Source organism: Salvelinus fontinalis, chromosome 16 (genome assembly GCF_029448725.1).
Source record: "Salvelinus fontinalis isolate EN_2023a chromosome 16, ASM2944872v1, whole genome shotgun sequence".
NCBI lineage: Eukaryota > Metazoa > Chordata > Actinopteri > Salmoniformes > Salmonidae > Salvelinus > Salvelinus fontinalis.
The window spans coordinates 47509359-47536657 of record NC_074680.1 but is presented as its reverse complement, the minus strand read 5'-3'; the positions used below and the strand labels follow the sequence as shown (position 1 = coordinate 47536657).

Here is a 27299-nt window from a genome sequence, read left to right as displayed (position 1 = left end):
TTTCAGGGCATCTCTGTGTTATAAAGGTGTGATCTCACCTGTAGTATTTCAGATCATCTCTGTGTTATAAAGGTGTGACCACACCTGTAGTATTTCAGGTCATCTCTGTGTTATAAAGGTGTGATCTCACCTGTAGTATTTCAGATCATCTCTGTGTTATAAAGGTGTGACCACACCTGTATTATTTCAGGTCATCTCTGTGTTATAAAGGTGTGATCTCACCTGTAGTATTTCAGATCATCTCTGTGTTATAAAGGTGTGATCTCACCTGTAGTATTTCAGATCATCTCTGTGTTATAAAGGTGTGACCACACCTGTATTATTTCAGGTCATCTCTGTGTTATAAAGGTGTGATCTCACCTGTAGTATTTCAGATCATCTCTGTGTTATAAAGGTGTGACCTCACCTGTATTATTTCAGGTCATCTCTGTGTTATAAAGGTGTGATCTCACCTGTAGTATTTCAGGTCGTCTTTGTCATCGTCATAATCTTCCAGGAACTCTTTCAGACGCTTGCCTTCTTTTGTCTGGAGGAAGAGGACGAACAAATGATTGCATACATTCAGCTTCTATGAGGTAAACGGCAAATATTATAGATTGTGTATAGGCTCGTCTCCCATATGAATCTTCTCTTTGTGCCAGACTGGTTTCAAATGCCTTGTTTCTCTTTTTCCTGTATTTATTTATCTGGACATGTATGTACATAGAACACCTTCTCATTGCAGGCTTTTTCTTTATTTTTTACTATTTTCTACATTGTAGAATAATAGTGAAGACTTCAAAACTATGAAATAACACATATGGAATCAGGTAGTAACCAAAAAAGTGTTTAAAAATCGGTGGAAATTTGTCCTTTGGTATGATGAGAACAAATTTGGGAGATTTTTGGTTCCAACCGCTGTTGTCTACTACCATCTCACGCCGTCTCTCGTCCTCTCGTTGGTTCTCTTTGTCGTAGTCCCGAGCCTTCTTCCTCTCTCTCATCTCCCAGTTCTTCAGACGCTGAAACAAGAGGAGCAACAGCCAATCAGCATCCCTGAATCAAAACAGGCATGATATAAAAACACACAGCTAGAACGCTGTTTCAGCCAATCAGCATCCCTGAATCAAAACAGGCCTGATATAAAAACACACAGCTAGAACGCTGTTTCAGCCAATCAGCATCCCTGAATCAAAACAGGCCTGATATAAAAACACACAGCTAGAACGCTGTTTCAGCCAATCAACATCCCTGAATCAAAACAGGCCTGATATAAAACAAAATACTGTAGTGCCCTATATAGAGAATAGGGTGTCATTTGGGTGCCTTAGGCCTGAGAGAATGGCACATCGGAAAGAGTAGACAGACTGGCTGTGTTCCTGCCGTTCCATGCTATGCCCGTATATTGCAGTGGTAAAGCGTCATTTACACCATACACAAGTATCTAATGGAAAATAGCAATTAGCTAGGCAAAATGGCAATCCTGCATACAAACAATTTAATGAAGCTGCCAGTTGAGGACTTGTGAGGCGTCTGTTTCTCAAACTAGACACTCTAATGTACTTGTCCTCTTGCTCAGTTGTGCACCGTGGCCTCCCACTCCTCTTTCTATTCTGGTTAGAGCCAGTTTGCGCTGTTCTGTGACGGGAGTAGTACACAGCGTTGTACCAGATCTTCAGTTTCTTGGCAATTTCTCACATGGAATAGCCTTCATTTCTCAGAACAAGAATAGACTGATGAGTTTCAGAAGAAAGATCTTTGTTTCTGGCTGTTTTGAGCCTGTAATCAAACCCACAAATGCTGATGCTCCAGATACTCAACTAGTCTAAAGAAGGCCAGTTTTATTGCTTCGTTAATCAGTACAACAGTTTTCAGCTTTGCTAACACAATTGCATAAGGGTTATCTAATGATCAATTAGCCTTTTAAAATGATAAACTTGGATTAGCTAACACAACGTGCCATTGGAGCACAGGAGTGATGGTTGCTGATAACGGGCCTCTGTACGCCTATGTAGATAGTCCATAAAAAATCATCCACAAAAAAATCATCCGTTTCCAGCTACAATTGTCATTTACAACATTAACAATGGTCTACACAGTATTTCTGATCAATTTGATGTTTTTGTTTTTGTTTTGTTTAAGTGCTTTTCTTTTAAAAACAAGGACATTTCTAAGTGACCCCAAACTTTTGAACGGTAGTGTATATACAAACAATCCTGCAAACAAACATACAAACAAACAAACAAAAAATCCTGTTGCATTACAAGGCTGCCCAAATTTGTGGACTTTTGCAACTAGGATTAGTTGCAGGATTACCATTCTTCAGTAGCTAATGTAGTTATTGCGTTGCGTACTTGTGTAGGGGTATAAATTCGGCCTTAAGCCTTGTAAAACATGGGACTACATGTCAAACATACTTCCTGGTAGGCAACCTCTTTGTCCCTCATCTTCCTCTCCAGTTTCCTGCGTTCGTACGCCTCCTCCTGGTCCTCCTCGCGGTCGTGTTTCTTCTCATCGCGGCTCCGTTCTCTACAGGGAAGAGTTAGACGTGAGTTCAAACACTCACCACTTCTACAGTTGACCAGCGCCTGTATTCATTAAGTCTTTCAGAGCAAAAAACGCTGCTCTACGATCAGTTGCCCCGTCTGTGAGTGCTGATCTAGGATCAGTTGCCCCGTCTGAGAGTGCTGATCTAGGATCAGTTGCCCCATCTGTGAGTGCTGATCTAGGATCAGTTGCCCCGTCTGTGAGTGCTGATCTAGGATCCGTTGCCCCGTCTGTGAGTGCTGATCTAGGATCAGTTGCCCCGTCTGTGTTTTCTTATTCATTATGATCTAAAAGGCAACACTGATCCTAGATCAGCACTTCTACTCTGACTACTCGGAGATGCTTTATGAATAATGGGCCCAGATTATTGTATAACACTGCCCCTGGAAGGAGAGAGGAAGGCCAGGCTTTCAGCGTTAACCTCATACCAACCTGGATCTTAACTTCTCTAGGGTAGGGGGCACTATTTTCACCTCCGGATGAAAAGCGTGCCCAAATTAAACTGCCTGCTACTCAGGCCCATAAGCTAGGATGTGCATATAATTAGTATATTTGGATAGAAAACACTCTGAAGTTTCTAAAACTGTTTGAATGATGTCTGTGAGTATAACATAACTCATATGGCAGGCGAAAACTTGAGAAAAATCCATCCAGGAAGTAGGATTGTTTTTAGTTTTGTAGTTTTCTATTCAGTGCCATTACAGTATCCATTGACTTAGGACTCAAATTGCAGTTCCTATGCTTTCCACTAGATGTCAACAGTCTTTAGAAATGGTTTCAGGCTTGTATTCTGAATAATGAGGGAGTAAGAGCAGTCTGAATGACTGGACCCTAAAGTGTCAGAGAGCTTTTTCATGCGCGCGACCGAGAGAGTGCCTTTCTTGTTTACCTTTTATATTGACGACATTATTGTCCGGTTGAACTTTTATCGATTTATTTAAAAACAACCTGAGGATTGAATATAAACATCGTTTGACATGTTTGTATGAACTTTACACAGACAATTTCGATTTTCAAACGCGAACAAAACTGAGGTTTTTGGATATAAAGAGAGACTTTATCGAACAAAACATACATTTATTGAGTAAATTAATGTCTTCTGAGTGCAACCATATAAAGATCATCAAAGGTAAGGGATTCATTTTATCTCTATTTCTGACTTGTGTAACTCTTCTACTTGGGTCGTTACTGTTTGTAAAGATTTGTCTGCTGGGCGATGTTCTTAAATAATCGTACGGTATGCTTTCGCCGTAAAGCATTTTTGAAATCTGACACCGTGGTTGTATTTACAAGAAGTTCATCTTTAAACCCATGTATAATATTGTATGTTTTCTGAATTTTTATAATGATGTTGAATTTGGCGCTCTGCAATTTCACTGGATGTTGGCCAGGTGCCCACGTACCCTAGTGAGGTTAACCTCATACCAACCTGGATCCACTGCGGTCTTTGCTGACTTCTCGACTTCTCTCTTTCACGCGCTCCCTCTCTCCTCTGTCTCCCCTCTCCCTCGTTCGTTCACGGTCCCGATCGATCCGATCCCGGTCTCTGTCCCGCTCTCTCTCCTTGTTGTCGTTTCGTTCCTTCTCCTTCTCTCTCTCCTTCTCCCTCTCGCGGTCCCGGCGCTCCCTCTCTCGCTCCCTCTCTTTGTCCCTCTCCCTCCTGTCCTTATCGATCTCTTGCCGTTCCTGCTCTTTCTTTCCCTTCTCCTCCTCCAGTTTCTACAGGTAGAAGAGGAGTATCCTGTGTTAATCACTCTACAGTTGTATTCACAAAACAGTTTCTACAGGAAGATGGAATACACTGTGTTAGTCTGTCTGCAGCGTCGGAAGAGATGTCTGCCGTTTTACGGGCTCCTAATCATAATTGTGTGATTTTTCACGTTGTTTGTAACTTATTTTGTACATAATGTTTCTGCCACTGTCTCTTTTGACCAAAAACAGCTTCTGGATATCAGAACACTGATTACTCACCTCGAACGGGACATAAGATTTTTTTTTCTTTAACGAGCCGGACATGAAGGAAATCCCTGTCATTCGCATGAAGATGTCGATCCAGGGGACGTAGGTCCGGGTGCCTTGTGTGGTTAACCCGACTCTACCATCCATCCTATTGGCCAACGTGTGATCACCGGAGAATAAACTGGATGAGCTCCGTTCAAGACTATCCTACCAACGTTGGACATTGAAAACTATAATATCTTATGTTTCGTCGAGTCGTGGCTGAACGACGACATGGATAATATACAGTTGGGCTGGGTTTACGCTGCATCGGCAAGACAGAACAGCCGCCTCCGGTAAGACAAGTGGTGGTGGTCTGTGTCTATTTGTCAACAACAGCTACTGCAAGAAATCTAATAGTAAGGAAGTCTCAAGGTTTTGCTCATCTGAGGTAGAGTATCTCATGATAAGCTGTAAACCACACTATTTACCAAGAGAGTTTGCGTCTATATTTTTCGTAGCCGTCTATTGACCACCACAAATCGATGCTGGCACTAAGACCGCACTCAACGAGCTGCATAAATCCATAAGCAAACAAGAAAATGCTCCATCCAGAGGTAGCGCTCCTAGTGGCCGGGGTCTTTGATGCAGGAAAACTTAAATTCATTTGACCAAATTTCTACCAGCATGTTACATTTGCAACAAGAGGGAAAAAAATTCTAGACCACCTTTATCTCCACACAACGAGACGTGTACAAAGCTCTCCCTCGCTCTTTATTTGGCAAATCTGACCATAATTCTATCCTCCCGATTTCTACTTACAAGCTAAAACTAAAGAATGACTCGCTCAATACGGAAGTGGTCAGATGACACGGATGCTACGCTACAGGACTGTTTTGCTAGCACAGACTGGAATATGTCCCGGGACTCATCCGATGGCATTGAGGAGTACACCACATCAGTCACGGGCTTCATCAATAAATGCATCGATGACATTGTCCCTACAGTGACTGTACGTACATACCCCAAACAGAAGCCATGGATTACAGGCAGCATCCGCACTGAGCTAAAGGCTAGATCTGCCGCTTTCAAGGAGCGGGACTCTAACCCGGACACTTATAAGAAATCCCGCTATTCCCTCCGACGAACCATCAAACAGGCAAAGCGTAAATACAGGACTAAGATTGAATCCTACTACACCGGCTCCAACGCTCGTCGGATGTGGGAAGGCTTGCAAAGTATTAGACTACAAAGGGAAGTCCAGCCGCGAGCTGCCCAGTGACAAGCCAAGCTAAATTACTTCTATGCGCGCTTCGAGGCAAACAATACTGAAGCATGCATGAGAGCACCAGCTGTTCCGGATGACTATGTGATCACGCTCGCTGTAATCAATGTGAGTAAGACCTTTAAAACAGGTCAACATTCACATTGTAACCCATGATAGTTTGCAAGCACTGCCACATCCATTGTGCGTCAGAGCCGGTGTCGTAGGATTCAATCTTAGTCCTGTATTTATGCTTTGCCTGTTTGATGGTTCGTCGGAGGTCTCATCGGGATTTCTTATAAGCATCCGGATTACTCTCACGGCTCCTCGAAAGCGGCAGCTCTAGCCTTAAACTCAGTGCGGATGTTGCCTGTAATCCATGACTTCTGGTTGGGGTATGTACGTACGGTCACACTGTGAAGACGATTTCGTCAATGCACTTCTTAATGAAGGCGGTGATTTTATCAGAGACAAAATATCTCAATCTGGAGACGGTGGAAACCACTTTATCTAGTTACCATAAATAACTTTGTTGTTGTTTTATGTATTTTAACAGCACAGAAACACAAATCAGGGTTCATTTCTCTCAGTGAAACAGGAAATAGAGATGGATCCTCTGTGGAGCTAATTGGTTGTTTGTGACTTACAGGTGATGAATTATGGACTCACTCAGCGCGTCTGTCTCTGCCCCTACAAGCCTACAAGCTACTCCTGTGAGGAAGAGCAGGTCAGGTTCACAGAAACAAACTAAAAAGTGGTAAAATATCTGTCCATCGATCCTTTACGATGACCAGTGATTCATTTACTGTACACATTATCCAGTTATATCACAACACATTAAAGACTAGTGCTTAGATACAAAATGGCGATCTTTGACATTGGTGTTAGAGAGAGTCACAATGCAGGTATGTAATTCCAGTTTGGGTAAAAGGAATGAAATCATAGAGCGGGTCTTACCCAGAGGTAGTCTTCTGATGTCCATCATCAGATCGTCTCAGACCAACAGAGTGATTAACACAAACTCACACACCAGACAGAGAGGGAGACAAGAGTGCCAACAGCCCTTACATACATAGAGATACGGCACCTCACCAATATGGTACCTCACCAATATGGTACCTCACCAATATGGTACCTCACTACAAAAAAACTGCTATGGCTATATGCCATTCATTACGATGGCAATAGATTTGAGCTGGTCAAATGCCATTGAATGATGTTCGTCAATTTTGTGCAGGATAGTGGGATCAGTATAGGAGAAACTACAACGTGTAAAGCTGGACTAAACTGAACTGTGGGTCTCCTGTTCTGTCAGAGAAGAAGAAGAAGAAGAAGGAGAGGAAATAGAATAGAGAAAGATGGTGCTGAAAGAGATTTAGCGAAGAGTTCCATCCACTACATTTCTCACTTCCCTTTGGATTAAACGGATGTTCTAGAATGTTCCCTGTCCTGTCTGGACTTACCTCTGACTCAACAGTGTCCAGTCTGGACTTACCTCTGACGCAACAGTCCCATGTCCTGTCTGGACTTACCTCTGACTCAACAGTGTCCAGTCTGGACTTACCTCTGACGCAACAGTCCCATGTCCTGTCTGGACTTACCTCTGACTCAACCGTCCCCTGGCGATGAGGTAAAATAGGATCCTGTCACTAGATGTGTGGTGTTAAGTTTGGCTAATGTTTAATGTTCTTAACATGTTTGGGCCTTCACGTTCCACCTACACACTGTATATGATGGGAATATTGTTCTTCTTAACCCTAAAAACTTCCAAGTCTATTAGATTTGGAAAATAAGCAGCATAAAACAATATTTGACCTTTCTGTGATGTCCCTAAACAAGGTTTTTCTTTAACATAACATAGAGATAGGCAAGACAGATACAAATATAAGAGAAGTAGAAAGGAGAAAGTAAGAGCAGAAAGCTGGAGAGAGAGGGGGGGGGGGGGGAGCAGGGAGAGAGAGAGAGAGAGCGGGGGAGAGAGACCGGGCAAGAGAGCAGGGGGAGAGCGGGCGAGAGAGCAGGGGGAGAGCGGGCGAGAGAGCAGGAGAGAGAGGGAGAGAGAGCAGGGGGAGAGAGAGCGGGGGAGAGAGAGAGAGAGAGAGGGAGAGAGAGCAGGGGGAGAGCGGGCAAGAGAGCAGGGGGAGAGCGGGCGAGAGAGCAGGGGGAGAGCGGGCGAGAGAGCAGGAGAGAGAGGGAGAGAGAGCGGGGGAGAGAGCGGGGGAGAGAGACCGGGCAAGAGAGCAGGGGGAGAGCGGGCGAGAGAGCAGGGGGAGAGCGGGCGAGAGAGCAGGGGGAGAGCGGGCGAGAGAGCAGGGGAGAGCAGGGGAGAGAGAGAGGGAGAGAGAGCGGGAGAGAGAGCGGGAGAGAGAGCGGGAGAGAGAGCGGGAGAGAGAGCGGGAGAGAGAGCAGGGGGGGAGAGCAGGGGGGGAGAGAGAGCGGGAGAGAGAGTGAGAGCGGGAGCGAGAGGGGGAGAGAGAGCAGGGAGAGAGAGAGAGAGAGAGCGGGGGAGAGAGAGCGGGGGAGAGAGAGCGGGGGAGAGAGAGCGGGGGAGAGAGAGCGGGGGAGAGAGAGCGGGGGAGAGAGAGCGGGGGAGAGAGAGCGGGGGAGAGAGAGCGGGGGAGAGAGAGCGGGGGAGAGAGAGCGGGGGAGAGAGAGCGGGGGAGAGAGAGCGGGGGGAGAGAGAGCGGGGGAAGAGAGGGAGAGAGAGCGGGGGGAGAGGGAGAGAGAGCGGGGGGAGAGGGAGAGAGAGAGGGAGAGAGAGCGGGGGAGAGAGGGAGAGAGAGCGGGGGAGAGAGGGAGAGAGAGCGGGGGAGAGAGAGAGGGAGAGAGCGGGGGAAGAGAGGGAGAGAGAGCGGGGGGAGAGAGGGGGGGAGGGGGAGAGAGAGCAGGGGAGAGAGGGAGAGAGAGCGGGGAGAAAGGGAGAGAGAGGGAGAGAGAGCAGGGGAGAGAGCAGGGGGAGAGAGAGGGGGGGGAAGAGAGGGGGGGGGGGATAAAAAACAGACAGGAAGTCTTACCTGTCTATTCTTCAGAACTCAACGTGCTGCTGTGGAGGGACGCTCCCTGCTTTTAGTACCCTACACTACAGACAGCTTAAACAGCGGCCGTGGTTAATCACTCTCAGTCTCTACCTTTGGGGTGCAAAATCACAGGTAGTTCTCCCCCCCACCCCAAAACATAGCCTGGTTTTCCAAAAATCCCTCGAAATTTCATACATCTTTTAACCGGTAATTCTGGAAATCTGGGCCATAATTTGGAGTCCCTCATCTGCCTTCCTCAAACACAACACAAGGACCTGCATCGGTTCACTAGGCTCTGTATTCACACAACCAGTAGGGGCCTTCTTTTACACATGCCAACTAGCTAAAAGACATGGGTGTATTCAAAATGGAACCCGATTCCTTATATATATATATATACACACACTGTAGCATATTAACAGTCTCAGAGCCAGTTGCCCCTTTGCAAGTCCTCCAGAAGGGAGCGCCCGAGACGAGAAAATAAATTAAAAGATGATACTTACATCCTATCCTCGCATACTTTTCCCCCCTCAAAAGCTCTGAGATTCATCTTGCTTTAGTCATCATTTGATGTCTACCATAATGGCGGGGTTATAATCAATAGATTAGCTTTGAGGAATTTTAACATTTCGTTCAACCTATTAGGACTTGGGGGGGGGGGGGGTAACTCCAGCCCTCGGGGGAGGGGCCTGATTAATGACACACTTTTGCCCCAGCTAACACACCTGACGCCAATAATCAAGCTCTTCAGTTTAAAAATGCAATTAAGTTGAAAAAAAAAATGAGGTGTGTTTGCTAGGGATGATGGGAGGGGGGGGGGTGACACCAATCAGACCACCGAGGACTGGCGTTGCCCCCGTCCTGTGTCTAACAGGCATTTCTACTGTAATACTTTCATCCCAAGTCACTGTTGTTAACAGTTGATCCTATAACTCCGATAAAACTGTTGGGGAAACTGAAAAATATCTGTTGTTGACTTGACGGACATTCCACATATTGTTTATAAAATCTTAAAATTTTCTTATCAAGTTCAATTGAACAAAATGTACAACAAAATTAGCAAATATCTGAACTATTAATGTTAGGATGTTAGAAATGGGGGGGGGGGGGGGGGGGGGGGGGAAATACATTAATTTGTAGTCCAGTACTTGACAGGGATGTTGAAACTACACTAGGTATAATCTAGATGTGGGTATTGTAGTTTCTTTCTCCATTGCCTAAAGTGAAGGTGTTAAGAGAACAATGGACGGTGTGTTACCTTGTGAGTGTCTCTGAATTTACTGATCTCTCTGGAAATCAGGTCTCTTTTGTCATCTTCCATGTCCATCACATTGATGTCCTCCTGAGACACAGGTAAACAAACATGATTATCAGGTTCAAAACGTGTCCTTCTCCCGTCACCAAACGATACTACTGAACAAGGTCCAGGTTGGCCAGGAAGTAGCGTAGCACTTTACAGAATAGAAAAACAAAATGGGTGCAGGTAGCGCCTCCTCCTGGGAGGAGACAAAACACACTCCATGTAAAACACATTGACAATCGCTCATCACTCGCTTTAAACAGGTGGAACGGACGCTACTACCTCCTCTCTACGGTGGAACGGACGCTACTACCTCCTCTCTACGGTGGAACGGACGCTACTACCTCCTCTCTACAGCGGAACGGACGCTGCTACCTCCTCTCTACGGTGGAACGGACGCTACTACCTCCTCTCTACAGTGGAACGGACGCTACTACCTCCTCTCTACGGCGGAACGGACGCTACTACCTCCTCTCTACAGTGGAACGGACGCTACTACCTCCTCTCTACGGCGGAACGGACGCTACTACCTCCTCTCTACAGTGGAACGGACGCTACTACCTCCTCTCTACGGTGGAACGGACGCTACTACCTCCTCTCTACGGTGGAACGGACGCTACTACCTCCTCTCTACGGTGGAACGGACGCTACTACCTCCTCTCTACGGTGGAACGGACGCTACTACCTCCTCTCTACGGTGGAACGGACGCTACTACCTCCTCTCTACGGTGGAACGGACGCTACTACCTCCTCTCTACGGTGGAACGGACGCTACTACCTCCTCTCTACGGTGGAACGGACGCTACTACCTCCTCTCTACGGTGGAACGGACGCTACTACCTCCTCTCTACGGTGGAACGGACGCTACTACCTCCTCTCTACGGTGGAACGGACGCTACTACCTCCTCTCTACGGTGGAACGGACGCTACTACCTCCTCTCTACGGTGGAACGGACGCTACTACCTCCTCTCTACGGTGGAACGGACGCTACTACCTCCTCTCTACGGTGGAACGGACGCTACTACCTCCTCTCTACGGTAGAACGGACGCTACTACCTCCTCTCTACGATGGAACGGACGCTACTACCTCCTCTCTACGGTGGAACGGACGCTACTACCTCCTCTCTACGGTGGAACGGACGCTACTACCTCCTCTCTACGGTGGAACGGACGCTACTACCTCCTCTCTACAGTGGAACGGACGCTACTACCTCCTCTCTACGGTAGAACGGACGCTACTACCTCCTCTCTACGATGGAACGGACGCTACTACCTCCTCTCTACGGTGGAACGGACGCTACTACCTCCTCTCTACGGTGGAACGGACGCTACTACCTCCTCTCTACAGTGGAACGGACGCTACTACCTCCTCTCTACGGCGGAACGGACGCTACTACCTCCTCTCTACGATGGGACGGACGCTACTACCTCCTCTCTACGGTGGAACGGACGCTACTACCTCCTCTCTACGGTGGGACGGACGCTACTACCTCCTCTCTACGGTGGAACGGACGCTACTACCTCCTCTCTACGGTGGAACGGACGCTACTACCTCCTCTCTACGGTGGGACGGACGCTACTACCTCCTCTCTACGGTGGAACGGACGCTACTACCTCCTCTCTACGGTGGAACGGACGCTACTACCTCCTCTCTACGGTGGAACGGACGCTACTACCTCCTCTCTACGGTGGAACGGACGCTACTACCTCCTCTCTACGGTGGAACGGACGCTACTACCTCCTCTCTACGGTGGAACGGACGCTACTACCTCCTCTCTACGGTGGAACGGACGCTACTACCTCCTCTCTACGGTGGAACGGACGCTACTACCTCCTCTCTACGGTGGAACGGACGCTACTACCTCCTCTCTACGGTGGAACGGACGCTACTACCTCCTCTCTACGGTGGAACGGACGCTACTACCTCCTCTCTACGGTGGAACGGACGCTACTACCTCCTCTCTACGGTGGAACGGACGCTACTACCTCCTCTCTACGGTGGAACGGACGCTACTACCTCCTCTCTACAGTGGAACGGACGCTACTACCTCCTCTCTACAGTGGAACGGACGCTGCTACCTCCTCTCTACGGTGGAACGGACGCTACTACCTCCTCTCTACGGTGGAACGGACGCTACTACCTCCTCTCTACGATGGGACGGACGCTACTACCTCCTCTCTACAGTGGAACGGACGCTACTACCTCCTCTCTACAGTGGAACGGACGCTGCTACCTCCTCTCTACAGTGGAACGGACGCTACTACCTCCTCTCTACGGTGGAACGGACGCTACTACCTCCTCTCTACGGTGGAACGGACGCTACTACCTCCTCTCTACGGTGGAACGGACGCTACTACCTCCTCTCTACGGTGGAACGGACGCTACTACCTCCTCTCTACGGTGGAACGGACGCTACTACCTCCTCTCTACGGTGGAACGGACGCTACTACCTCCTCTCTACGGTGGAACGGACGCTACTACCTCCTCTCTACGGTGGAACGGACGCTACTACCTCCTCTCTACGGTGGAACGGACGCTGCTACCTCCTCTCTACGGTGGAACGGACGCTACTACCTCCTCTCTACAGTGGAACGGACGCTACTACCTCCTCTCTACGGTGGAACGGACGCTACTACCTCCTCTCTACAGTGGAACGGACGCTACTACCTCCTCTCTACAGTGGAACGGACGCTACTACCTCCTCTCTACGGTGGAACGGACGCTACTACCTCCTCTCTACGGTGGAACGGACGCTACTACCTCCTCTCTACGGTGGAACGGACGCTACTACCTCCTCTCTACGGTGGAACGGACGCTACTACCTCCTCTCTACGGTGGAACGGACGCTACTACCTCCTCTCTACGGTGGAACGGACGCTACTACCTCCTCTCTACAGTGGAACGGACGCTACTACCTCCTCTCTACGGTGGAACGGACGCTACTACCTCCTCTCTACGGTGGAACGGACGCTACTACCTCCTCTCTACGGTGGAACGGACGCTACTACCTCCTCTCTACGGTGGAACGGACGCTACTACCTCCTCTCTACGGTGGAACGGACGCTACTACCTCCTCTCTACGGTGGAACGGACGCTACTACCTCCTCTCTACGGTGGAACGGACGCTACTACCTCCTCTCTACGGTGGAACGGACGCTACTACCTCCTCTCTACGGTGGAACGGACGCTACTACCTCCTCTCTACAGTGGAACGGACGCTACTACCTCCTCTCTACGGTGGAACGGACGCTACTACCTCCTCTCTACGGTGGAACGGACGCTACTACCTCCTCTCTACGGCGGAACGGACGCTACTACCTCCTATCTACGGTGGAACGGACGCTACTACCTCCTCTCTAAGGTGGAACGGACGCTGCTACCTCCTCTCTACGGCGGAACGGACGCTACTACCTCCTCTCTACGGCGGAACGGACGCTACTACCTCCTCTCTACGGCGGAACGGACGCTACTACCTCCTCTCTACGGCGGAACGGACGCTACTACCTCCTCTCTACGGCGGAACGGACGCTACTACCTCCTCTCTACGGCGGAACGGACGCTACTACCTCCTCTCTACGGCGGAACGGACGCTACTACCTCCTCTCTACGGTGGAACGGACGCTACTACCTCCTCTCTACGGTGGAACGGACGCTACTACCTCCTCTCTACGGTGGAACGGACGCTACTACCTCCTCTCTACGGTGGAACGGACGCTACTACCTCCTCTCTACGGTGGAACGGACGCTACTACCTCCTCTCTACGGTGGAACGGACGCTACTACCTCCTCTCTACGGTGGAACGGACGCTACTACCTCCTCTCTACGGTGGAACGGACGCTACTACCTCCTCTCTACGGTGGAACGGACGCTACTACCTCCTCTCTACGGTGGAACGGACGCTACTACCTCCTCTCTACGGTGGAACGGACGCTACTACCTCCTCTCTACGGTGGAACGGACGCTACTACCTCCTCTCTACGGTGGAACGGACGCTACTACCTCCTCTCTACGGTGGAACGGACGCTACTACCTCCTCTCTACGGCGGAACGGACGCTACTACCTCCTCTCTACGGTGGAACGGACGCTACTACCTCCTCTCTACGGTGGAACGGACGCTACTACCTCCTCTTTCTTCTCTCTCTTCTTCTTGCGGGGCTGGTTGTCCCCGTCCTGAGAAGGGGCGTTGAGCTCACTGCCGAACTCCCGGATCAACCCCTCGATCGCCCCTTTAACGATCTGGTCACGACGCTTTGTGTCTTCGTCAAGAACCTCTTCCTCATCCTCTTCTTCCTTGGGCCCGTCCTCAGACTTGGCTCCCTATGAGATATAAAAAGAGAGTAGAAAAATACCATATATATATTTTTTCTTTTAAGTACAGAGAAAGAAGTTGGATTTTTCAGTGTGTACCACACAGAAGCCATGTTACAACCCTGCTCTTCCCTGACGAAGACAAGGGCCAGGATAATACCACTATCGCAATATTTTCCCCTCCATGACAAACATAAAAACACAAAGCAGACCAAACTCTACGGTGCTAAAAAAAATATCTGCTGTATGTAAAATATTGTGTGTGCTATAGCTAAAAAAAATTGATATTTTTGGACTCTGGATAGAAAACATGTTTTGTTTCCAACAGGCTGTTTTCATAAAGAAGTTTAAAATCTGCTTTGTGTTTAATTTCCTTGCCGTGATACTAACGAGTATCGTGATACTGGTATAGTCCCGGACCTCATAAAAGACCTGAGAGACTAAATGTCGGTAATGAAGCTCACTGCTAGGAGAGAAAACGTGTGTTCAACTTATATGAAGCCAGTCTGCTCTCCTCATGGTAGACAGGGTGTGTGTGTGTGTGTGTGTGTGTGTGTGTGTGTGTGTGTGTGTGTGTGTGTGTGTGTGTGTGTGTGTGTGTGTGTGTGTGTGTGTGTGTGTGTGTGTGTGTGTGTGTGTGTGTGTTTTCACCCCGTTGGCACTCCTCTTCTTAGCCTTCCATTCTTCTAGCTGGGCCTTGGTCTTGGCATCCACCTTGACCAGCAGCTTCTTGTCTCCCAGCAGCAGCTCATGTAGCAGACGCAGGGAACGCAGGGTGGACTCTGGCTCCTTGTACTCACAGAAACCAAACGCTACAGAGAGAGACAGAGAGAGTTTTATACAGTCACTGGGAGAGAGAGGGTTTTATACAGTCACTGGGAGAGAGAGAGAGAGAGTTTTATACAGTCACTGGGAGAGAGAGAGAGAGAGAGAGAGAGAGAGAGAGAGAGAGAGAGAGAGAGAGAGAGAGAGAGAGAGAGAGAGTTTTATACAGTCACTGGGAGAGAGAGAGAGAATTTTATACAGTCACTGGGAGAGAGAGAGAGAGAGTTTTATACAGTCACTGGGAGAGAGAGAGAGAGAGTTTTATACAGTCACTGGGAGAGAGAGAGAGAGAGAGAGAGAGAGAGAGAGAGAGAGAGAGAGAGAGAGTGAGTTTTATACAGTCACTGGGAGAGAGAGAGAGAATTTTATACAGTCACTGGGAGAGAAAAATCCCAGTACAACAGAAAGCAGCTGATGCTAATTGAGGAGTCCATAAACACAAACAACTTCTGGCAAAATTGGAAAAAATTAAAGAAATCTAAACAAGAGGAATTAGCGATACAAAATGGTGACATATGGACAACCCATTTTAAAACACTCTACAACACCGTTCAAATTGACACAAACGCAGAACAACGCCAAATTCATGAGAAGTTGAATGGATTAGAAAAAGCTATAAAGGACAACCAAAATCCACTGGACTCCCCAATTACTGACCAGGAGCTCTATAAGAAACTTCAGGCTCTCAAATTTAAAAAGGCATGCGGACCTGATGGCATCCTAAATGAGATGCTCAAACTCACTAGTGCAAAATTTCAATTGGCCATATTAAAACTGTTTAATTTGATCCTGAGTGTAGGTTATTTCCCTGACATCTGGAATCAAGGACTCATAACCCCAATCTTTAAAAACGGAGACAAATTTGACCCTAACAATTACAGAGGCATTTGTGTGAACAGTAACCTGGGGAAGGTTTTCTGTAGTATTATAAATGTAAGAGTTCTAAACTTCCTTAATAAGCACAATGTCTTGAGTAAAAGCCAAATTGGATTTATACCAAAACATCGCACGACCGATCATATTTACACCCTACACACCCTGATAGGTAAACATGTCCACCAAAATAATACCAAAATATACGCTTGCTTTATCGACTTCCAAAAAGCATTTGATTCTATTTGGCACACAGGACTGTTCTACAAAGTTATTGAAAGTGGTGTAGGGGGTAAAACATATGACATAATTAAATCAATGTATACTGGCAATACGTGCAGCATTAAAATTGGCAAGAAAAGAACAGAATTCTTTAACCAGGGGCGGGGCCTTCGTCAGGGTTGTAATCTGAGCCCTGCACTCTTCAATATTTACATCAACGAATTGGCCACTATTCTAGATAAATCCTCAGCCCCTGGTGTTAGTCTCCATAATTCAGAGGTTAAATGCCTACTCTTCGCAGATGACCTATGCCTGTTGTCACCCACAGCACATGGCCTACAGCAGAGCCTAGATCTGCTAGAGCAGTACTGCCAGACCTGGGCCCTGGCAGTAAACCCCAAAAAGACTAAAATAATGATTTTCCAGAGAAGATCCAGATCTCAGGGAATTAGACCAAAGTTCTCAATTGGTACAAAATATATAGAGTACTGCACACACTACAATTACTTAGGTTTAAAAATAAGCTCAACTGGACACCTTAATGAGGCAGTGAATGAACTGAGAGAGAAAGCACGCAGGGCATTCTACGCAATTAAAAAGCAAATTCAAATTGAAATACCTATTAAAATTTGGCTAAAACTAATTGAATATGTCATTGAACCAATTGCACTTTATGGCAGCGAGGTGTGGGGTCCACTTGCAAAACAAGATTTCATCAAATGGGACAAACATCCCATTGAAACCCTGCATGCAGAGTTCTGTAAGATTCTCCTACATGTCCAGAGGAAAACTACAAACAATGCATGCAGGGCAGAATTAGGCAAATATCCACTAATAATAAAAACTCAAAAAAGAGCAATTAAGTTTTGGAAACATCTAAAATACAGTGACCCCCTCTCATATCACTACCAAGCCCTGCAATACCAAGAGCTGAGCAAAGAAAAGAGTCCCCTCATCCAGCTGGTCCTGGGGCTGAGTTCACAAACCTGTTCTACTAACACACTGAAGCCTCAGGACCAGAACATCCAATCAATCAGAATAAACCAAATTACAACACAGTCAAAACAAAACTACATTGCTTATTGGGAAACACAAGCACAAGCACAGAGCAAAATGCAGTGCTATCTGGCCCTAAATCGACAGTACACCGTGGCTAACTATTTGACTATGGTTACTGATCAAAACCTTAGAAAAACCTTGACAAAGTACAGGCTCAGTGAGCACAGCCTTGCCATTGAGAAGGGTAGACACAGGAAAACCTGGCTCCCTGTAGAGGAAAGGCTGTGCAACCACTGCACAACAGCAGAACCTGAGACGGAGCTGCATTTCCTGACAAAATGTCAAAAATATAAAACAATTAGAGAGTGTCATTTCCCCAAATTTGAAACTCTTATTCAAGGTTTCAAAGACCTCTCTGATGAGGATAGGCTACCCGTCCTGTTGGGGGAGGACGCAGAGAGCTGTGGGTTGGCAGCGCACTACATTGCTGCCTGCCATAAGTTGAGGGACAGTGTCTGACAGACCAATCAACCTGCACATGTACTCTACTGTATGTTTATTGTTATTGTTGAATGTATGGTTATTTTGACACTTAGTTATTGTTGTTACTGTTGTCCCGTTGACCATTTTGATTCTCATTTTTATATTGTAAATAAGCTTTGGCAATATGTACATTGTTACGTCATGCCAATAAAGCAAATTGAATTGAATTGAATTGAGAGAGAGAGAGATTTATACAGTCACTGGGAGAGAGAGAGAGATTTATACAGTCACTGGGAGAGAGAGAGAGATTTATACAGTCACTGGGAGAGAGAGAGAGATTTATACAGTCACTGGGAGAGAGAGAGAGATTTATACAGTCACTGGGAGAGAGAGAGAGAGAGAGAGAGAGAGTTTAATACAGTCACTGGGAGAGAGAGAGAGAGAGAGAGAGAGTTTTATACAGTCACTGGGAGAGAGAGAGATTTATACAGTCACTGAGAGAGAGAGTTTTATACAGTCACTGGGAGAGAGAGAGATTTATACAGTCACTGGGAGAGAGAGAGATTTATACAGTCACTGGGAGAGAGAGAGATTTATACAGTCACTGGGAGAGAGAGAGATTTATACAGTCACTGGGAGAGAGAGAGAGATTTATACAGTCACTGGGAGAGAGAGAGAGATTTATACAGTCACTGGGAGAGAGAGAGAGAGAGATTTATACAGTCACTGAGAGAGAGAGAGAGAGAGAGAGAGAGAGAGAGAGATTTATCCAGTCACTGAGAGAGAGAGAGAGATTTATACAGTCACTGGGAGAGAGAGAGAGAGAGATTTATACAGTCACTGGGAGAGAGAGAGAGAGAGATTTATACAGTCACTGGGAGAGAGAGAGAGAGGGTTTTATACAGTCACTGGGAGAGAGAGATTTATACAGTCACTGGGAGAGAGAGATTTATACAGTCACTGGGAGAGAGAGAGAGATTTATACAGTCACTGGGAGAGAGAGAGAGATTTATACAGTCACTGGGAGAGAGAGAGAGATTTATACAGTCACTGGGAGAGAGAGAGAGATTTATACAGTCACTGGGAGAGAGAGAGAGGGAGAAAGTTTTATACAGTCACTGGGAGAGAGAGATTTATACAGTCACTGGGAGAGAGAGAGAGAGAGAGTTTTATACAGTCACTGGGAGAGAGAGAGAGAGAGAGTTTTATACAGTCACTGGGAAGGAGAGAGAGAGAGAGAGTTTTATACAGTCACTGGGAGAGAGAGATTTATACAGTCACTGGGAGAGAGAGAGAGAGTTTTATACAGTCACTGGGAGAGAGAGAGAGAGAGAGAGTTTTATACAGTCACTGGGAGAGAGAGAGAGAGAGAGTTTTATACAGTCACTGGGAGAGAGAGAGTTTTATACAGTCACTGGGAGAGAGAGAGAGAGAGAGAGAGAGAGAGAGAGAGAGAGAGAGAGAGAGAGAGAGAGAGAGAGAGAGTTTTATACAGTCACTGGGAGAGAGAGAGAGAGAGAGTTTTATACAGTCACTGGGAGAGAGAGAGAGAGAGAGAGAGAGAGAAAGAGAGAGAGAGTTTTATACAGTCACTGGGAGAGAGAGAGATTTATACAGTCACTGAGAGAGAGAGTTTTATACAGTCACTGGGAGAGAGAGAGATTTATACAGTCACTGAGAGAGAGAGAGTTTTATACAGTCACTGGGAGAGAGAGAGATTTATACAGTCACTGGGAGAGAGAGAGAGATTTATACAGTCACTGGGAGAGAGAGAGATTTATACAGTCACTGGGAGAGAGAGAGAGATTTATACAGTCACTGGGAGAGAGAGAGAGATTTATACAGTCACTGGGAGAGAGAGAGTTTTATATAGTCACTGGAAGGGAGAGAGAGAGATTTATACAGTCACTGGGAGAGAGAGAGTTTTATATAGTCACTGGAAGGGAGAGAGAGATTTATACAGTCACTGAGAGAGAGAGAGTTTTATACAGTCACTGGGAGAGAGAGAGATTTATACAGTCACTGGGAGAGAGAGAGAGATTTATACAGTCACTGGGAGAGAGAGAGATTTATACAGTCACTGGGAGAGAGAGAGAGATTTATACAGTCACTGGGAGAGAGAGAGAGATTTATACAGTCACTGGGAGAGAGAGAGAGAGAGAGAGAGAGAGTTTATACAGTCACTGGGAAGGAGAGAGAGAGATTTATACAGTCACTGGGAGAGAGAGAGAGTTTTATATAGTCACTGGAAGAGAGAGAGAGTTTTATACAGTCACTGGGAAGGAGAGAGAGAGATTTATACAGTCATTGGGAGAGAGAGAGAGAGAGAGAGTTTATACAGTCACTGGGAAGGAGAGAGAGAGATTTATACAGTCACTGGGAGAGAGAGAGAGAGAGAGTTTATACAGTCACTGGGAAGGAGAGAGAGATTTATACAGTCACTGGGAGAGAGAGAGATTTATACAGTCACTGGGAGAGAGAGAGAGATGTATACAGTCACTGGGAGAGAGAGAGAGTTTTATACAGTCACTGGGAGAGAGAGAGAGAGAGAGAGAGAGAGTTTATACAGTCACTGGGAAGGAGAGAGAGAGATTTATACAGTCACTGGGAGAGAGAGAGAGAGAGAGAGAGAGAGAGAGAGAGAGAGATTATACAGTCACTGGGAGGGAGAGAGAGATTTATACAGTCACTGGGAGGGAGAGAGAGTTTTATACAGTCACTGGGAGGGAGAGAGAGTTTTATACAGTCACTGGGAGGGAGAGAGAGTTTTATACAGTCCCCTCCCTTATCCTTACTCCATTTGCACACACTGTATATAGACTTTTCTACTGTATTATTGACTGTACGTTTGTTTATTCCATGTGTAACTCTGTGTTGTTTGTGTCGCACTGCTTTGCTTTATCTTGGCCAGGTCACAGTTTTAAATGAGAACTTGTTCTCAACTAGCCTACCTTGTTAAATAACGGGAACTAAACAGACGTGGCGGGAACTACACAGACGTGGTGGTAACGTGGCGGTAACGTGGCGGGAACTACAGACGTGGTGGTAACGTGGCGGGAACTACACAGACGTGGCGGTAACGTGGCGGGAACTACACAGACATGGCGGGAACTACACAGACGTGGCGGGAACTACAGAGACGTGGCGGGAACGTGGCGGGAACTACACAGACGTGGCGGGAACTACACAGACGTGGCGGGAACTACACAGACGTGGCGGTAACGTGGCGGTAACTACATAACAAGGAAAGGAGGGAAAGTATAATAGAAGTGGTGTACCTGTTTTGTTTTTACCTTGCAGTTTCCCAGAAGCCCCTTGGACTCTCTTCCAGCTCAGGACCAGGCCACATTTCTACAGGACGGAGGAAAGGACAGGCAGAGGGGAAAATCACTCATCTGAGACTAAAGACCAAAATGTCTTTATAAACTTCATGTCAGGGTTATTACGACACCAGGATCACGATACACAGAAAAAGTTACCCAGAGTCACATGTTTTCTTCTTCCAGAGCTATAGTGAATTTCAAAAAGTATTCAGACACCTTGACTTTTTCCCCCATTTTGTTACGTTACAGCCTTATTCTAAAATGGATTAAATAGTTTTTTTCCTTCATCAATCTACACACAATACCCCATAATGACATCACAATACCCCATAATGACATCACAATACCCCATAATGACATCACAATACCCCATAATGACAAAGCAAAAACAGGTTTTTGTAGAAATTTATGCTAATTTATTAAATATAAAAAAACGGAAATATAACATTTTATACAAGTATTCAAGCCCTTTACTCAGTACTTTGTTGAAGCACCTTTGGCAGCGATTACAGCCTTGAGTCTTCTTGGGTATGACGCTACAAGCTTGGCACACCTGTATTTGGGGAGTTTCTCCCATTCTTCTCTGCAGATCCTCTCAAGCTCTGTCAGGTTGGATGGGGAGCGTCGCTGCACAGCTATTTTCAGGTCTCTCCAGAGATGTTCGAACTGGCTGGGCGACTCAAGGACATTCAGAGACTTGTCCCGAAGACACTCCTGCGTTGTCTTGGCTGTGTGCTTGGCTCGTTGTCCTGTTGGAAGGTTAACCTTCTCCCAGTCTGAGGTTCTGAGCAGGTTTTCATCAAGAATCTCTCTGTAATTTGCTCCGTTCATCTGTCCCTCGATCCTGTCTAGACTCCCAGTCCCTGCCACTGAAAAACATCCCCACAGTATGATGCTGCCACCACCAAGCTTCACCATTGGGATGGTGCCAGGTCTCCTTCAGACTTGACGCTTGGCATTCAGGCCAAAGAGTTCAATCTTGGTTTCATCAGACCAGAGAATCTTGTTTTTGAATGAGGACTCAAACTATTTTGCCAGTTCACCAATTTTGTGAGAGAGTCCTCTTTGCATTCACATTGCTATGGTTAAAAAGGAAACAATAATTTGTTTCCCCCACCAACATTCACTCAATGCACTCTGGGATTTTACAAAAGTGCAAGACAAGCCATTAAATATAAATGTGTTATCAGACAGCTAGATATACCAACTTACATTTTGGAAAGTAATATAAAGATGACACATAATAATTATAATCAGAAGATCATATTAACATGGAAATATTACTGTAAACATAATAAAATGGCAGAAGAATACAGGTAGATTAAATAATGCTGTAATTGAAAATTGTACACTCAAAATGTAGGCTACTGTCCCTTTAAGAGCAAGCATTGATTTTTGTACCCTGTCATGATCCTCACCAAAATATATTGGTCTTCTCATACTATCCAAACTACAAAAATAATAAAACAACTGATGAAGCTCTCTTAGCCTGTTGATCACATATTACAAACAAATACATCTGATGCAAACCAATAATCTCAACATTGTGTCAGTACAAAACTCCACATATATTTATGGAATGTCTGTATCCTTTGACAATCGCTTAATCAATATCCCCAAAAAAAGCACGTGTTTCTTTCCCACGAACCTGCACACCATTTTTGTCTCTTTTGTGGCACCAACGTAAAAGGGGTTTATATGGGAAGGGAACAGGATAGCGGAATTCAAGCGTTTCCCGAACTCAGAACACCTCTCAAGATGGTCTCAGTTCAGGTTCCCTTCAGGGGCTCTTTTGGAGGGTCTGAGTTCCTTGAGAGAGTGTTCACACTGCACCCAAAAAATTATTTAAGCGAACCGCACTGAGTTCACAAAAATTGTCTGAGGAACATACGAGTTTTGTCCGCTTCATTCTTTCTTTTTTTGCCATGAAAAACCCAGCATTGTGGAAGCACAATACTGGTACTGTGGACAACCCTACTTTATAAACAGCAATTTTAACATAAACTGTTGTTACAAAGTGCTTTACAGTAACCCGGCCTAGAAACCAAGAACCAAGCAGAAGCGCAGTGGCAAGAAAAAGCCTCAAGAGGACCCAGATCACAAATAAACACAAACAGTAGGTTAAATCCCCTGTTTCCGTGCCCTGCTCAGTGCTCACCGCTAACAGCTGTCTGACCAGCATGTCTGAAGCCTTCTCTGAGATGTTTCCGACAAACACTGTAGTGGTGGGGCCTCCACCGCCCCCCTCCTCGTTCTCCTTGACTCTGACTGGGTTCAGTTCCTTCCTAGGGGCAGGAGACATCTGGACCATAGACACTGTGGTAGGAACCAGGACCTGCAACACAACACACACATTAGGAGAGGGGAGTTTGTGTGTGTGTGTGTGTGTGTGTGTCTGTTTATTTGTTTGTGTATGTATGTGTTTGTTTGTGTATGTGTGTTTGTGTAACCACAGCAGTCGAGGCTTACAGCGGGTGCAGAGGTCATAATCCCCATGTGGACTGGAATCATGGGCGTACCTCGAAGAAGACACAGAGACACATCAGACGACTCTGCAGTAAGACATTGGCACGGTTCTCTCCCTAATACACCACTGCACTTGACCATCAAAAGGTATGTGTTGATTGGATTTTATTAGGATCTCTTTTAGTCCTCATTTGGACTAATCTTCCAAGAGTCCTTAAACATTAAAATACAATGTATAATACAAAAATCACATGTTGACATTTAACCCACTGTTACAAACTGCAGACATAATACTCTGACATATTGACCAGATAGATTGGTTCATTCATCTACCATAGTCCTGCGTAACCTTCACATGTATTTGATTTTACAAATTCTTTTAAAGTATTGCTTGCATTTATACATTGAAAGGTTTCTGATTTGCTCAGATAAATTAATTAGATTTCTTTATATCTAAATGTTATTTTGTCTATTTCTCTTTTCTGTCTGAATAACACATACATCCTGGCTGTATCACAACCGGCTGTGACCGGGAGTCCCGTAGGGGCGGCGCACAATCGGCCCAGAGTCGTCCTGGTTTGGCCGGTGTAGGCCGTCATTGTAAATAAGAATTTGTTCTTAACTGACTTGCCTCGTTAAATAAAAGGTTAAATTAAAATAAAAAAATAGACGGTGGACATTATATTCCTAGTATTGACTGAATGTGTGTCTCTTAGCAACTGAACACTGTCGTGAATGGAGTTATGAAATAAAATAAGAATGTTTATTTTATTTATTTTTTATTATCAATGATCTGCCAAGTGCACTGTGCATGGCGGCAACAGAAGAACCACATCTCCACCTTAAAACAATCCGTGCTGCTTTGTTCTGTCCAATCTGCAGCCTCCTAATGTCACTTGCTGTTGCATTTCCCCAGACCACAGAACAGTAGTTCACCTGACTCCCAATTAATGCTTGGGTTGTTTGCTTAAGAATCTTGCCCGGTAACTATTTATCTCTCCTTCTGATCATGTCAACCAATGCAGTGGAATGTTTTTTTTGCGATGAAAACGCTGATCGGCTGTCTACTCACAATACCCTCCAATATCTCACTGAGTAAACGGAGTAGACTGATTGGTCGACTATTGGCAGGAGTTCTTTGCCGTCTTTCGGGATTGGACATACATTTGGAAATGGCCCCTGTTCCAATGACCAATTAAATATGAATTTCAGTGGAGCTGCAATCTGGGGAAGCAGCATAGCGAAGTAAAATAATTGTCCATAAGACCATACACCTGTAGATTTACCATCAGGTAATGACTTCAATAGGTTTAACACCTCCTCTACTGACACCATTTGTAGACAAAAAAAAGCAGGTCTTATTGCTCATAATATGATCATCAATCCATTGGACAATAGCTTGTTTGGAAGAATTGGTGTTTACATTCTCTCAGTAAATTAGTTTTCCAGTCAATCTCCGCACAAGACGGGCATTATGAGATAGATGTATCAAGTAAGCCCTTCACTGTATTCCATACCTTTTAACAATCAATCAATCAATAAAAGCATTTTTATAAAATAACATTTTTTCCCCCCCTTATAATGTCATTTAACTGCATAATTACGTAATATTAAGTTAAGTCTTTTGCCATATTTCTTTGAGAAAACGCCTCATCATCAGTCCATGGAGACGGACGAGCACCAACTGTACTTTTTCTTACTGATGCATGATGGTCCATTACCTCAGTGAGCAAATCAATAAAACATTCTGTAGTGTGATTTAAATCATCCTCTAGATAAATCAGCTCCCAGGGTGCAGCAGCCAAATGATTAAAACATTTATAAAAAATAAAATAAAAAAATGTATCTTGACCACAATCCTTGGGGGCTTCTTTGGAATCTTGGTGCTCAACATTATAGTCACAATATTATGGTCTGTCCAGACCACTGGCATTGATCTGGCCTTTAAGCATTACAATAGTATATAACAGAAGATCAGATCAATGCACGTAAGACGCCTTTAATCAACATAGCAATAGATCATTAAAAAAATGAAAAGGGTTCTGGTAGCAGAGGCCTCTGATAACATCCAGTTTGATCACTCAGACTAAAATGTATCTCACCTGCTGGTACTCCCTGGGGGAACCCCGCGAATTGGGGAGGGCAAATCCCGGGGGGCAACTGGGGGAGGCGGGTCAGGTGAGGGGGGTACGACATCTTGGGAGGTGCAGTGACCTGGATGAAATGTAAAGGAAAAACAGGTTCAATGATAACCATGGCATGGGGGTATCCATGAATACATTCTGGCCTGCGGAGATAGCTAGCTAGGCTAACTTAGTTAAGCGCTACGCTGGGTGTTTGGTTAGCCTACATTACCTACAATTGACTTTAAACATTACACTAATGAAGTTAAATCTTGTAGGCCAACTGGCTGCCTAGTTAATAGAATTTAATAGAATAAGCTTTTTCTATTACACACTTCCTATTAGCCATCGTTAGTTAAGCTACTGAAGCTACCACGCAAGCTAAATAGCTAGCTAACTAATGTTGCTAACTTGCTAGCTATTCTAACGTTATAAACGTTTGCTAAAAGAGTGGGACGTACATACCTGAAACCGGGCGACGTGTACACACACTGTAACCTTGTATAACCTTAATGAACAATATTTTATCGGTCTTCAATAGCTAATTTGCTAGCTACGTTATGCCGCTAAAAATGATGTTTTTCGCAATGCATTGTGGGATATGTTTTTTTTTTTAAGCGCGTTAATATTTTTCAACGCTTGAGGTCGACAGAAATGTATATTCTGTATGAAAATTGCCCTGCTTATTATAGTAAACTTGGCTTCATACCAGTTTTTGTTTTTGCTCAAAAACAGATAACACAACACAGGATAACAGACACAAACCACTGTATTTGTACCCTTTTGGCAATTGGTGTGCTACTTTCTGTTCAATTCTATTTTTCAATATAACAGCTAGCTTCCCATTTGTAAGCCAATGCCTGTACTAGCCTAGGGGGCTACCGCACAGCATAAACTCTCCTTATCAAATGAACAGAGACACCGGCCCAGCCATCACCATGGAGAGCGGCACAAGCACTCTTTGTTTGTTTGTTTAAATTAGTTTTTATGTTAACCTAGCTACTATGTTTATGTTATTTATTCATTTTATGAACCACTCCAAAAAGAAGTTTCCTTGAGGGACGAAAAAAAATGAGTTATTCTATTCTAATAATAGCGCGTCCTCACGTCTTACAGGAACGCGCTCACCGGCCAAGCACACGCACTGTCGTGGATGCGAGGTCCGATCACTTCCGACACCAATGTAATGAAACAGGCAGGGAGCAGGTCTCGAACCCTCGACCTTCTAGCCCGAGGTCCGGCGCGCTATCGACTGTGCCGCAAAAGCATGCTCAAGCGGCAGAGTCGATTTCCGCGCTTATAAACCCAGGGTCGTTACAATATATTCATTCTAATAATATATTCATATTTCAAGAAGCCTAGGACCCTAGGCTATACCTGTAGCCTTCCAACTATTTTTAGGGGAAGGCAGAATAGCAACTAGTAAGGCACGTCGTTTATGGTCAGCTGGTCACTTACATGTAAACATGGGGTGCACGCTGACATCTGATAGGCTATGTTTTGAACGATTATGGAAGGAAGACATCCAGGTTATGTCAACCACGGTTTGCTGTGGAAATGTCTGCCCCTTAGAAATTGCGGGACAATGGGTGCATTTTGGAAACACAAGACACGCCTTTGGAACAAAC

The 27299-nt window shown here is 45.5% G+C and overlaps 1 protein-coding gene across 2 annotated transcripts in view; it reads right to left on the bottom strand.

The window, feature by feature from the left end:
* LOC129813280 (RNA-binding protein 25-like) overlaps positions 1–26279 on the bottom strand; it is a 48326-nt gene extending 22047 nt beyond the window's left edge. The window contains exons 1-12 of one of the 2 annotated variants that reach the window (XM_055865602.1): positions 26137–26279; positions 25651–25762; positions 23552–23601; positions 23241–23417; positions 21038–21110; positions 15009–15169; positions 14172–14366; positions 10004–10087; positions 3956–4245; positions 2397–2508; positions 912–1001; positions 453–526 (exon numbers count right to left, since the gene is read on the bottom strand). In XM_055865602.1, coding sequence (XP_055721577.1) covers positions 453–526; positions 912–1001; positions 2397–2508; positions 3956–4245; positions 10004–10087; positions 14172–14366; positions 15009–15169; positions 21038–21110; positions 23241–23417; positions 23552–23601; positions 25651–25744 — 1400 coding nt within the window. In that variant the 5' untranslated portion in view covers positions 25745–25762; positions 26137–26279. The remainder of the gene's footprint in view (positions 1–452; positions 527–911; positions 1002–2396; positions 2509–3955; positions 4246–10003; positions 10088–14171; positions 14367–15008; positions 15170–21037; positions 21111–23240; positions 23418–23551; positions 23602–25650; positions 25763–26136) is intronic. The other variant, XM_055865603.1, reaches the window with a different exon arrangement.
* Positions 26280–27299: the final 1020 nt, after the last annotated feature.